The sequence below is a fragment of the Tachypleus tridentatus genome, chromosome 12 (assembly GCF_004210375.1).
Source record: "Tachypleus tridentatus isolate NWPU-2018 chromosome 12, ASM421037v1, whole genome shotgun sequence".
In the NCBI taxonomy this organism is placed as follows: Eukaryota; Metazoa; Arthropoda; class Merostomata; order Xiphosura; family Limulidae; genus Tachypleus; species Tachypleus tridentatus.
The window spans coordinates 108,284,316-108,298,229 of NC_134836.1; the positions used below are offsets into that span (position 1 = coordinate 108,284,316).

Here is a 13,914-nt window from a genome sequence, read left to right on the forward strand (position 1 = left end):
TAGAGTATTTACTTTTATGTTCTTTATTTAATGTTTACTGCATAAAAATTATTTTCTTTCTCTGTAATTGTACAAACCTCTCTGCATTTAACTAGATTTTTAATGTGGTTTTCAACTTAAACTTTGTTAACCTCTTCACTGTTACAGCTTTCTTTATTCCCTGTGGGGAATTATTAGTATTTTTGAAATTTTGTTAAAATGTTGCGTTTTGGCTGCATAATTTCAATGCCTCCAGAATATATTTTTATGATTTAACATTCGAATTATTCATTTTCTGACGTTATATTGTTCGTCTTCTAATAGCACTCAAAATTTGCTTACATGATATTTTTGGCCAACTGCTGTGTTACGTAATTTATCCATCGCGAGCAGGGTTTTCAAGCTCGAAGCTTTTTCTAAAACCCTGAATTCTGGTATTTTAGTGGCTCAACTACTGTGATTTCAAAACTATAATGTATCTATTGTCTATGCTGTTTTAATCAAAAAGTAATTAAACTATCAGTCTTGAGTTTCTTTAAACGACAAAAGAATAATACGCACACAAAATACTGGTAAAACTAAACATTTTCACAATGCCTTTGTTATTTTATAAACTGTTACATTATCTTATGAGCACTTGAAAATGAATCGGATCTCTTTTCTACGTGCACCTGATTGTGTCACGATCATCCATCAAGAAGGATCGTTTAGTATTCACAAAATAAGCTATTAAATTTGGGTACAGCCAACTTTCTCTTAGCTTTTATAGGAATTTATTTTTAGTGCATACCTTCACTGTTTACGAGTATTTTTGCATTTCTTTGTTTAATATTTGTGGCATCTGTGAGATGTATAAGTGTTTGAAAGCCAGAGGGAGTTACTTCAATTATTGATCAGTTTGAATTTAAAGTTGATTGGCTTTAAGGCTAAAATTAATGACTGGCTTAAAGTAAAGAAGACGAGAGACTGTGGTGTAGAAATATGCCACGAGTTGTTGTTTCTTTTATTTCTGTAGCATTGATACTGACCCTAAATTAAGATTTTTGTCCTGAATATATGGTTTCCATATAGCACGTGACTAATTTGATTTAATTTAAAATTATCTTCGTTCCTTGTCTTTCTCAAAGTCAGGTGATATTTGTTACAACCTGCAGAGAACAGTGCTACACGGAACCTCGTGAAAGTTTAGGGCAAGGCCCTTTTTGGGTTTTACCAAAGAAAACAAATCAATTTTTACAGCATTTGAGCTGTGGCTGCTGAAAGCCAATCTCTAATTACAAAACAGAACACAATTTCAAAAATTAGTTGAAAGTAAGTAATAAATGGTAAATATCCTTGACAATTTTTTTGTTTCGTTTTGCTTGGCACATTTCACTTACAGGCATCAAATTAGGGATGATCTGGTTTGGTTTATTAGTTAATATTATTGTGACGTACATTTAATAGGCTGACAGAAATACCAAAGTGTATCATACTTGCTGTAAAACCTATAACATAAACATTCAATTGCAGTTAATATTCTAGAATTGTTTTAAACTGAAGTCATTGTTTCTTTGCTATTCTCACAATGGACAACCAGTACTGTGAATACCAGCCGTGGGGTGTATAATGTGACGGTCAATGAGCCAAGAGTTGGCGGTCGGTGGTGATGACTAGGATGATGGGAAGAAGTGAAGTTTAGCGCGACGCGGGCGCGAACCCGCGACCCTCGGTACGAGGTATGTGTCCACTGAACCCATGTTTAAAAAAGATAAAGACGTCGTGCGTTTATCGATTAAATAAAAGTGCTGGACAAACACTGAATTGGTAAAGATAAATAGTCGTCCAATTCTCGATCGCGTTTGGAAATATGCAGATAAAGTTTACAGAATTTTACATTTTATATGGCTGAACTTTCGTATGACGATGCTAAAATATTGAATTTTTTAATTGTTTGGTTTGTTTTGAATTTCGCTCAAAGCTACACGAGGACAATCTGGGCTAGTCGTCCCTAATTTAGCGGCCCGGCATGGCCAAGCGTGTTAAGGCGTGCGACTCGTAATCTGAGGGTCGTGGGTTCAAATCCCTGTCGCACCAAACATGCTCGTCCTTTCAGCCGTGGGGTCGTTATAATGTGACGGTCAATCCCACTATTTGTTGGTAAAAGATTAGCCCAAGAGTTGGCGGTGAGTGGCGATGACTAGCTGCCTTCCTTCTAGTCTTACAGTGCTAAATTAGGGACGGCTAGCGCAGATAACCCTTGTGTAGCTTTGCGCGAAATTCAAAACAAACCACTTCATAATAGTATTATAATCACAGTATTTCCGCCATATATTACACTATGTTTATATATAACATTTTTAATAGTACAATTGCTAATAAAACCAAATCTCTGGGTTAAGCGTAAACATCCGTTAGGATTGGCTTATTTTGATTTCCACGCAAAGCTACAATGAGGGCTATGTGTACTAGCCGTCCCTAATTTAGTACTTAAAGGCTAAAGCTAGAGTGAAGGCAACTAGTCATCACCATCAATTCTAGAGCTACTCTTTTTTTCTTTCAATGAATTGACCGTCACATTATAATGCACCCACGACTGAAAGGGGGAGCATGTTTGGTGGGGCGGGGGTTGTGAGTCCGAGTGTTATTATATTTATCAGTTTAGTTTGAGGTTTTTGCCTGGTTTCTTTCTTTACAAATTGTATATTCAGTCTTGATTTTTAATGATTTTATAAACCTAATTAATAAAATATTCAATAAGTAGGGTATTATTATTTTTATCGACTATTGTGGACTTTTGAATTCCTTCTAGATACGTCTTATATTTGTAGAAAAGTCAAGTAATTTCAAACATGAAGTTAGATGGGCGTTCGATATGGAGTGGTGGTAGATTTAGTTATTGTTTAGCCTTGTTTTTGCTACACTCATTGTTGTAGGTGTCAATTCTGACTGGGTAACCAGTAATTACATCTCGTTCTAGAGAAAACTGATGGTGTGAATAAAAGAATAAAATGATGTTATTTTATTTGGTTTATGGTACACATCTATTAAAATATTCTAATCTCTCTCAAGTATGGAAGCACTTAGAGCATTTTTAGATTGTATAACACTACTTATGGAATGTTGAATGTTACGTGTTATAGATGAATGGATGGAGTTTAGGAAGGAAAGGAATCTGATTAAACCTTCATGACAGTGATTCCAAATGTTAATGGTATTACCAACGCAAAGGAACTAAATGTTGGAAGAACAGCCATAAACACAACAAAAATAACATGTACTCACGGTTATACCTTTGATTTCAAAACACGTGAACGAATAAAATGGAAAACATGTATTTTATAAAACACGTCTTACAGAGTTTTCAACTAGTGAAGTAGAAACGTTGGTTAAACTTAAGTTGTCTATATCATTATTAATGACATTCGTACTGGATTTTACTTCTTCCTCAAAAGATAAGGAAAGGTGCTTAGAAATGGTATCATAAACTAAATAAAACAGAGTAGAAAACGGGTTTGATCGACTACCACACCCTATCCAATAGCTCAGCGGACTTTTAACGCTATAAAGCTTGGTTTCAACGCTCGTGGTGAGCACAACACAGATAGCCTATTGTATATCTTTGTGTTTATCCTCAAAGAAACAGTTTGATCAATGGGTTATTAGTTTTCACTTTTTCCAAAAAACTGCTGTTCAAGCGTGAATGAACAATCCGTAATAATGGATATAGCAATTTAACTAGAAATGTCTCAGTGGGCGAACTGCATGTAGAAATAATGGGTATTACAGGAACACGCATTTCACGTTCCGTTGGTAAATCAAACATATAATAATCGTTTTAAGTTTAAAATTAATCAACAATACAAAGAACTATTGTTTTTAATATTGTTCAGTCTCTTTACACATTGCTTTCTTGTAATATTTCGTATTGGATCTTAGTGGATTGAAATCATGTTGTCTTCACACATAGGCAGTCCTTAATATTCCCATCGTTAAAGTTGTTTCGTCACAAAATTTAGTTTTAATTTTTGTTGTTGATTTTTAAAATGAAATCGTTGCTCTTTTTCGTTTGTTAAGTTGTTAAAATTCAACTTTGGTCGAGTTAAAGGCTCTCAAATGGTTTCTCAACCCGTTCACAGCAGCTTCTACCACACGCGTAAGGATACAAATGCTGTTTTCAGTTGTTGTTTTTTTTTTGGTTGATTTGCGTGGTAGAGATTTAGGACTATTACACGATGTCAGGTGTATATTAATATATGTACGTTTTCCACAGTGAAATTTGTGAGTTATCCAGCATCCTATGTTTTTGTACGGGTTTCCGTTTCCTTACTCGTAGGATTCTTGCCAAAACTTTCATTTTTTACGTCTACTAGAACGCAAATAGTCGTGTGAAAAAATAAAATGATCCCCCCCACCAGTGGGTCAACGTTAAGTATGTACACTTACCACATTAGAATTAGTGGTTCAATTCCCCCATGATGGACTAAGCACAGATATCGCATTGTGCAGCTTTTAGTTAAAACCGACAACAAAAGGCACATGATATCTAACTGTAACTTATCATTGAGTTTCGCACTAACAACGTAATTTGATCCTTTAGCTGACACAGCATTATTATTAATAGAAACGTTATTTAAAACTGTTCTGACAATTAGTTTTCTTAACTAATAAAGTTGAACTTTCAAAGTCCTTAGATTTAATCGACATTTGAAACTTCTTCTTAATATGTTTATTAGAAAGGGAAACTTCGCAGTTTTCGTGTCTTGAATCTATTCAAGGAAGTCAAGCGATGTTTTATTTGAATCCTCGATAGTTCACTATATCATCCAGAAGGGCAGTAAGCTTTCAAATCTTATTGGAAATTGTCATCATACTTTATGCAACTCTGCAGAAATCCAGTTTTAGTTTGTGGTCTTGGATAACCACTGAATTTGTTGAAAAAAACCAACAACAGCACAACAGTAAACATTAAAAGAGCTGGCAGTAAACACCAGTGAAATATTGGTAGTAAACAGTTTTAGTCTGAAGCTCAAGTCGTTTTAACCTTATGATAAGTCCACCAGTTTTTACGTTGTCGTATAAACAAAATCTAACTTTCGTTTCGCTTATAGAACAAATTTATTCTAACAATAATTTGCTGCTAACATTTCTATTCCATGGTAAAGACATAGCTACAGTGTTTTTTTTTTTTCTATTTTGTAGATAGTAAGGACATGGCTTCAATGATTCCTGTATTTTCTAGGTGGTAGGGACACAGCTTCAAGGTATTTTGCAGTTTTTAGGTGATAGGAACATAGCTTTAGTGTATCTTGTATTTTCTATAAAGATATTTAACTAACACTAGAGCTACTAATTGAGGTTTATTCTTTTCTTCTAACCATAAATATAATTTAGCACGTGCGCCTGACTTTCTAAATGATGAGGGAAACAATCCTAAGGAAGGGCTGGCGACCATACGAAAAGAAAAACAAATTTAAATATCAATAATGTGGTCACATGTGCCCCTTCTTTCTCACCATTGTTAGGCCCCTGTGTGGTCTGAACTAGTATTGGTATATACAATAAGTTATCTTGCCATTAAAAACTTATTTGAATATAATAAAATGGGAGCCATACTGAACTCATATTTTAGTCGGCACCGCCATTTTTGTGTTTTGTTGAGATACGCCAGAAGGTGTTATTTTTTATTTGTCCTTGGTGAGAAGTAAGGTGCTAGTTACCCTACCATTATATTTTGTACTGGGTTCTACCCGTTTAAGATTGACTGTAGTTGTATTATCTGTCTAATTATTCTTTTTCTTTAAACTAAATTCACTCCGTATAGCTCAACACCTTATCAACTATACTTGCATGAAAGTCATGAATGCACCCTAACTACTGTATTCCAAATTAAGGCTTATCTTGACTGTTCCAGTGGTTTTTCTCCTGGCCACGTTTGACATGTGACTTCACGGTGTTTAACTCTGTCGCAACGAATTCACGACTAGGCCTACTCTTTTATTTGCACCAATGAACTCCTTTCTTTCTGTATTAGATAAACTTTTTAATTATCACGAATATCTGTTTATTTTGTCGATTATATATGAGCACGAGGTTTATCTAGTTTGATGATACCAGACCACATCAGACCTTCAATAAATTGTCTTACGAAGCTCTTCAATCTTCATCGATTTTACTGTTTTACCTTCCTGATTGCTTATCGATTATTTAGCCCAAGAGTTACACTTAAATATGGATATAGACAAACATTCATTGACCATATTTTCTATCTAATTTAAATTCAAATTATAGACAGCAGTATAATGTTATAAAGAAACAATGTTAATAGTTCTTAATAAATTGATGTGTTTGTTGCTCTTGTTTGAAGTTAAGCACAAAGCTACACAATGGGCTACATGTACTCTGGCCACCAAGCATATCGAAATCCGGTTTCTAGCGATGTGAGTCAACAGACATCCCGCTGTCCCACTGATGGTTAAATTGATGTGAAGCAAAATATTCGCTTAAAAAGTGTCTTTACAAAATACACAACAAAATCAAACTATAAGTATGGCTATATAATAATATGAACATTTTTCTTTTAGAGAGAGATTTTTATTAATGTGAAAGAGACTTTATTTTACTTATATTTTTGTTGTTTTATTATTGTCCACACAGTTGAAATACACAATTACTTTTTGAAATTATTTATAAAATTACACGAAGAAAACATTTAAAAAACTTAGTGTCTTGTCATCAATAGACAAAAATCTTTTTAAACGAAAACGTGTGTATATATATATATATATTCATAACAGTTAAAAATGAAAGATAGTGTGATGGCATAATAATTCTTACAGTGAAAACAAACAGAAACAAATCGAGGGAAACGATATAAAAAACAACAACTACTTCACCTTATTTCACTGGGTAACTGTTGGTTGGATGTACTAGATAACTGTTGGTTGGATGTTCTGGGTAACTGTTGGTTGGATGTACTTACCTTTAAAATACTTTTACGATAGGAAAATTAATGCATTTAAACAGCCCATTGTGCAGCTTTGTGCTTAATTTCAAACAAGCAAACGAGCATTCAATTTTTTTAAAAACAATTTTCATTCTAATCTAAGATGACTGCTGAGACAGAGGAATTTATCAGAACCAGTAGTTTTAATGAAGGAGTAACCGTGACAATACAAAAAGTATTGACGACTCGTTATGTTAATTTTGTTTAAATTTCGCGCAAAGGTGCACGAGGACTATCTGCTAGACGTTTATAACTTAGCAGTGAAAGACTAGAGGGAAGACAGTTGGTCATCATCACCAACCGCCAACGTTTGGAATATTCCTTTATCAACAAACAATGGAACTGACTATAACATCATAACGCCTCCACGGCTGAAAGATAGGATGGGAATTGGAACCCGCGGCCATTAAATTGCGAGTGAAATCACTTGGCCGTGACGGCCCTGTTTTATAAGGAACAAAAAGAAAATAAAGACGATTGTTTGTTTGTTTTTGAATTTCGCGCAAAGCTACACGAGGGCTATCTGCGCTAGCCGTCCCTAATTTAGCAGTGTAAGACTAGAGGGAAGGCAACTAGTCATCACCACCCATCGCCAATTCTTGGGATACTCTTTTACCGACGAATAGTGGGATTGACCGTAACATTATAACGCCCCCATGGCTAAAAGGACGAGCATGTTTAGTGTGACGGAGATTCGAACCCGCGACCCTCAGATTACGAGTCGAACGCCTTAACCCACCTGGCCATGTCTGGTCATAACAAAGACGATTAACTCCAAACAGAATATCTCTAAGTGTTTTTCTAACAATGATACTTGATGGATTGTCCTCTCCTGGTTTGTTTTGTTTTTCTTCTCCGGCTGTTTATTTTCAATCTGAGTATGTATAAAGTTGTAGCCACAATAAAAAAAAAAACACACACATTTTTATTTTCTTGAGTTACGTCATCGCAATATGTTTTTCTTCTTCTAAACATTATTTACAGATCCCACTGGTGACTGGATCTAAAATAAGTTGGGTCAGGATTCAAAACCAGCGTTTCATAAGGCCGCTCTCGTTGATTCATCCTAATACAAATGGATAAGGAAAAACGTTGCGTATTATTTTACAAAATATCCCATTTGATGTCACATATACAGAAGTAAAAATTGACAGAACTTATTTTACTGAAACAGTTTAAACATTATTAAAAAACCCTATCATATCAGTCACTTGCGTGGTGGATACACCAAAGAGTGTACCCCGCTGGGAAAGCAGCAAGTTTATAGACTTATAACGTTAAGATTCCGGGTTCGATTTCCCACCAGAGACGCAGCAAATAGCCTGATGTGGCTTTGTTCTAAAGCAAACAAGCAGCTGATTAACAACAATGTGATGTTAACCAGTTTAGGTTGTTTCGTGTTACGCACAGAGCTATACAATGGGCTGTCTGTTCTGCGCCCAACCTGGATATTGAAACCCTATTTTGTAGCATTATAACTTCCCCATAAACACCGTTCAGATATCTGAGGGCAAATTAATTTGGAAAACAGTCGTGACGGTTAGAGAAACAATTAACAGTTTATGTGTGTGTGTTTTTCTTATAGCAAAGCCACATCGGGCTATCTGCTCAGCCCACCGAGGGGAATCGAACCCCTGATTTTAGCGTTGTAAATCAGGAGACATACCGCTGTACTAGCGGGGGCAACAGTTTATGAAACACTGAACTCAAACCGTGTTAATAAAAAGTTTAGACATTTGTTTTACGTAAGTGATTTCAGAATAAAAACAGAATCTGTGTATGTAAGAACAATATGTTGTTTACGTATTTTGTTTTGGAGGTAAAACAAAAAAATATTGTTAACCAATGTAAAACGTATGAAAAAAACCAGGTTTGTTTAGTTTGAATTTCGCGCAAAGCTACACGAGGGCTATCTGCGCTAGTCGTCCCTAATTTAACAGTGATAGACTAGAGAGAAGGCAGCTCGTGATCAACACCCACCGCCATACAAAAATCAGAAAAATTTACTTTAATTTGTAATTATTATTTTTTCCTCTTTTACTTCTTAAAGAACAAAAAGACATACTGGTTCTAAATACACATTGCAATATTTTTAATATTATTTCTTTTTAACACCTTAAATATTTTAGATGTTAAGGTAAATGCAGTGTTTACATTCACCACATATAGTTAAAGGCCTTGACAATAAAACGTAGCTGCTTCATATCCAGGGTATTAAACTAAAGCTAGCCTGATATGGTCTGGTGGTTAAGGCAGTTTACTCCTACTCGGAGGGTCGCGGGTTTGAATCCTCGTCACACCAACATGCTCGCCCTTTCAGCCGTGGGCAAAAGAGTAGCCCACAATTGGGCGAGAGGTGGTGATGACTAGTTGTTACCTTCCCTCTAGTCTTACGCTGTTAAATTAGGGACGGCTAGCACAGATAGTCCTCGAGTAGTTTTGAGCGAAATTCAAACCAACTAAATCTCCCTAGCAGTCGTCCACCAGTTCGATACACAAACAAGGCACTCTTCAGATGAATAGCTTTGATTTTAACAGCAAACAAACAAACTTCCACTAAATTTCTGAAAGTACCTTCTGAGTAAATATTGTTTTATAAGTGAACCAAACTTATAAATGTATTTCAATGTCAACATAAACTCTCTTTTTTGTCACCACAACTATAACATTTATATATAGAATTACAATATAATTTACAAGTTAAATATATGTATGTTTGTTTTTTGGATTTCTGCCAAAGCTACAAGATGGCTATCTGCGTCAACTGTTCTCAACTTAGCAGTGTAAAACCACTCACCGCCAACTCTTGGGCTACCCTTTTACCAATGCATAGTGGGATTGACCGTTACATTATAACGCCCCCATGGCTGAAAGGACGAACATGTTTGGTGTGACGGGGAGTCAAACGCCTTAACCCACCTGACCATGCCAGGGCCTAAATAAATGTAATCTACGTACTTGTATAGGTAGAATAATTTGATATTTGGTTCAAAACATAAAAAAAAACTATAAGTTGCGAAAACAAAATCCTTTTATAATCGTCATCACGGTCTTTCGCGAATTAGAAGCAACTGGTTTTATAGGATAATAATAAGTTGCAGAATAGAGGTCCAACTTAGTATAATAATTTAGAATCAATGCTTAAATGTGTTTGACGTTTGTATCACAAACTGGAGAGTTCCATTTATTGTTAAAAGGATAAATAAGCACGAATTATTTAACATAATTATATTTTCTGGCGTGATAGGTCGTGGTTTATTTCTCCTTTCAACGTTAATGGTTCTTAATACATTTTCTTTAACTAAGTAGCGTTATAACATATGGTTCAAAATAAATTCGAAAAATGTCGCTTTCGTTTCATTCTCACCTGTCTGCTGTAGAGGTTATTGGAACGCTTGTCTCTTCCCCTTCTTGTGAGAGTGCGTATTCCAGAAGTTCCTGGTTGTTGTTGATTGTCACTAGATGGCGGCACTGGTAGAGTATCGTAGGGTGTGGCGTATGGGTGTGGTTCCTCCTCTAGATAACAAAGTTAAAAATTTGCGCTTTTATTGCAAATTTGTCTCAAATTTGCAGAAAAATAACGTATTGTTGCAATATTAAACTGCAACTGTGAAGAAACTGTCTAAGTTTATGCTCTCATTTCTCGATAAAAGTAACAACAATACTATAAGTTTTTAGTAGAAAATCCACTTGTTTGTTATGTTTGACATTAATGGAAACCATTAAATAATACAAAATGGTTTTTAGAAGTTGAATAACAAAAATTAATTTGTATTTTGAAAAAGAAATGTGTATTCTGGAAATATATTAAACGTATGTATAATATAAAATGAGACTTTGGAAAACGCGGAAGTGAGCTCACATCTCTACCTGGCCGAGGACTGAACATTGACTGATTTGGAGGACACTGACTAGCTGTTTGATAATAGGCTGAAGATCGCTGGGTTCCTTCTTCACTAGATACGTAGTCTAAAGCTGGCGAACTGCCAATTTCTTTCATTTGCACCGTATCTTGAGTGGATTTCCCATAAACTTGATTTTCTGATAGATCAAATACAATAGAAATATGTCAAATGGTATTCTATAGAAAATTGCTATTTGCAAACAGTTTCATAATTTTACAGCAAAAAAATAAATAATTCAGTTCGTTTTAAACATTAATTTAAAAAGAGTCTCGCATACGAATCTTTTGTTTAAAAAAATCAAACACGTAAATAAGGTAGGTAAAACTACTTCAGAAAAAATTGCATCTGAATTTACAAATTAAATTCGATGAACACGAGACATAAAGTTCGTTGACAAATTCATTATTCGTATGATAATAAGACATATATTGCATGTTGATTATAAAGACAAACATTTGAAAAGAAGATAAAGTGGAAAAGAAATAAAGTTTTACTTTTTGAAAGCATAAAAAATAATTTTTGACCAATTTTCAAAACGTAAATAATCTAAGTTGTCTTGAATATTTTTTTATATTTTTCACTTTATTTTTAAGAAAGTGGATAATGCGTGTGTTTTCTTGTAGCAAAGCCACATCGGGATATCAGCTGAGTTCACCAAGGGGAATCGACCCCTTAATTTTAGTTTTATAAATCCGTAGACTTACCCCTGTACCAGCAGAGAACGGAAATGATGCCTGACAAACACAGACAATTGCGTCTAGGTGCAGCTAAAAGGAAATTGGTAGCTTTTTTTGGTCATTACAACGAAGTTTTAACACATCTGTATTTTCATGCCTTTTAGAACATTGTAAGATCATTATTCAAAACTGTTTTGTATATTTTGTCCGTCACATTTTTTTTACACAACGTTTCGCATCCTCCTCGAATGAGAGGCAGGCTTAAGCTAAAGTTCATGGGAACATTTTAATCAGATAATTGTGCAGCTTTTCTCACAAAACAAAACAAATACAGCTGCATAATACCTTTCTATGATTTTGCGACGACTTACCATTCCTCCAACGTCGAGTTCGTGCTTCTCGAATACAAAGTACACAACCCACGACAATGACCACCACGACAACGAAACTAGAAACAGCAATAGGTATAAGTATTTCCAAGTCAACAATAAAGAAACTGGCTCGAGATTTAGGTGTCTCCACAGTTCCACGAAATACTGTTTCTGAAAAATAAATCACGATAAGACACTAAGATGACATTAACAGTTAAAATACTCTATGAGAGACGTAGTTCATCTGAAGTTGACCTATTATCTTTGTTTATATGCGATCAGAAGTTTTCATTAACCTAGTTTTTAACAAATTAGAAAAACAACATGCTCTATTTAACATGTTACTACGGCATACACATTCACATCTATCACACAGCATCATCTTACGGTTGATTTCTTCAGCTTTAATGTAATCCATCTTATACTGCGCTGATCATTTAATATGTGGTGTTAAACATGGTATCAACTGTTCTTTGTTTGGTCAAAATGTAAACTCACTCTGAAATTCATAGATTAACACAAATAAAACCTCAGGTGCTAGAATTAGGACACTCAATCATCTTTAGCTAACAGAGTCTTATACGATTGAAAATAACTAACAATAGACCAGCTTCAGAACGAAAACACCAACAAAAACTCAGTAAATAAATGTTCGTTTGGCATTAACCTGTATTGGAATATTTAATATTAGCTAACAACCCGCTAACTCAATGAACAGACAATGACTTGGACGATTGGAGATAATTAACAATAGGCCAGCTTTATAACAGGAAAGAAAGATCCTAGATAGATAAGGGTTCATTTGGTGTAACTAGTAGTTACCAACAGTTAACAACCAGCTAGCCTCATTGAACAATAAGCTATGATAACTAAAGCATCTGCATTAAACTACAACTAAAAAGTAGTACGAGACAACACGTTTCTTACACCCTTAACTGATGGAAAACAAAGTTTCATTGTAAAATATCTGACGTAGATTTTTCCTGAAAATATTTCACTAACTTAGTTTTCTTGAGGCTGAAATTAGTTTAAGGTGCTACAAGTTTTGTATGTTAGTTGCAGTAATGTGATGTGTTAAGTGCAATATATATAATGAATCTTATATAAACTAGCCGATTACTCGTAAAACCGCTGTATTAGATCCGCATGTGATGTATTCATAACGTCATATCTGCACCCTGAGAATAGAGAAAAATAAAGCTCTCGTGACGGGAAACAGAAGCGAAATATAAAATCGTGACCCCTATTGCAAATCTACATGCACACAGAATAAAAACGTTTCTGAAGTGGGAGTTGCATATCACGTAATAAAAACTCTTTTTTAGTATCATATAAGCAAGAGTTCCATTATAGTATGATACTACTTATAGAAAAGGAAGTACGTTCTTAATTTCAATGTGTTACAGATCTACGATAGTGTTGCCTAGCATCAAGTAATGTTTTACTTGCTTCAAGAGGGTAGTTTGAAAATATGATGTAATAATATTGTTATTATTGTTGCAAACATAGAATGGGTTGGTTAAGAAGGTGTTTTTTCTTATTATTATATCAGATTTAATGCATTACTTCGGTAATTTGTCTTGTAATATTCAAAACGTTACATAGGACTGTAGTTTAGTATGATGAATCAAAGCGCCAGGAGTTCGGGATGTGACACTAACATTTTCAGCTATGGACGTATCACAAAGTCATATTCAATTTCGTTATTAGATGTTGAGGCTGTAACATTTTGTTTTACTTCGCAAAGTCGAAAGCTGGAATTCCCGCCGGTTGCCATTCTTTTCTACGTAGCTTGATCAACATAATAACAGTAACTAGGGCTTTAAAAGAAGGGCGGAGTTAATGTCGGTTTTGCAAATGGTAAACTTCACTGGGAAGATTGACATGTATAAGATGAGAATTTATACGTATTTGTAAAACAACATTTTTTTGCAGTTTTCCTGACAATTATCGCTGTCTGTAAATAATAGATATACCACTTTTCTACATAAATTATT

General features: G+C 34.7%; 1 protein-coding gene across 3 annotated transcripts in view; it reads right to left on the reverse strand.

Annotated features, from left to right (window-relative positions):
- Window positions 1-6,571: 6,571 nt before the first annotated feature.
- The window catches only part of LOC143234298 (cell adhesion molecule Dscam1-like), a 109,757-nt gene continuing 102,414 nt past the window's right edge, over window positions 6,572-13,914 (reverse strand). For 2 of the 3 annotated variants that reach the window (XM_076471545.1, XM_076471547.1), the window contains 4 exons: window positions 11,918-12,088; window positions 10,827-11,005; window positions 10,332-10,480; window positions 6,572-8,030 (listed from right to left, as the gene is read on the reverse strand). In XM_076471545.1, coding sequence (XP_076327660.1) covers window positions 7,943-8,030; window positions 10,332-10,480; window positions 10,827-11,005; window positions 11,918-12,088 — 587 coding nt within the window. In that variant the 3' untranslated portion in view covers window positions 6,572-7,942. The remainder of the gene's footprint in view (window positions 8,031-10,331; window positions 10,481-10,826; window positions 11,006-11,917; window positions 12,089-13,914) is intronic. The other variant, XM_076471546.1, reaches the window with a different exon arrangement.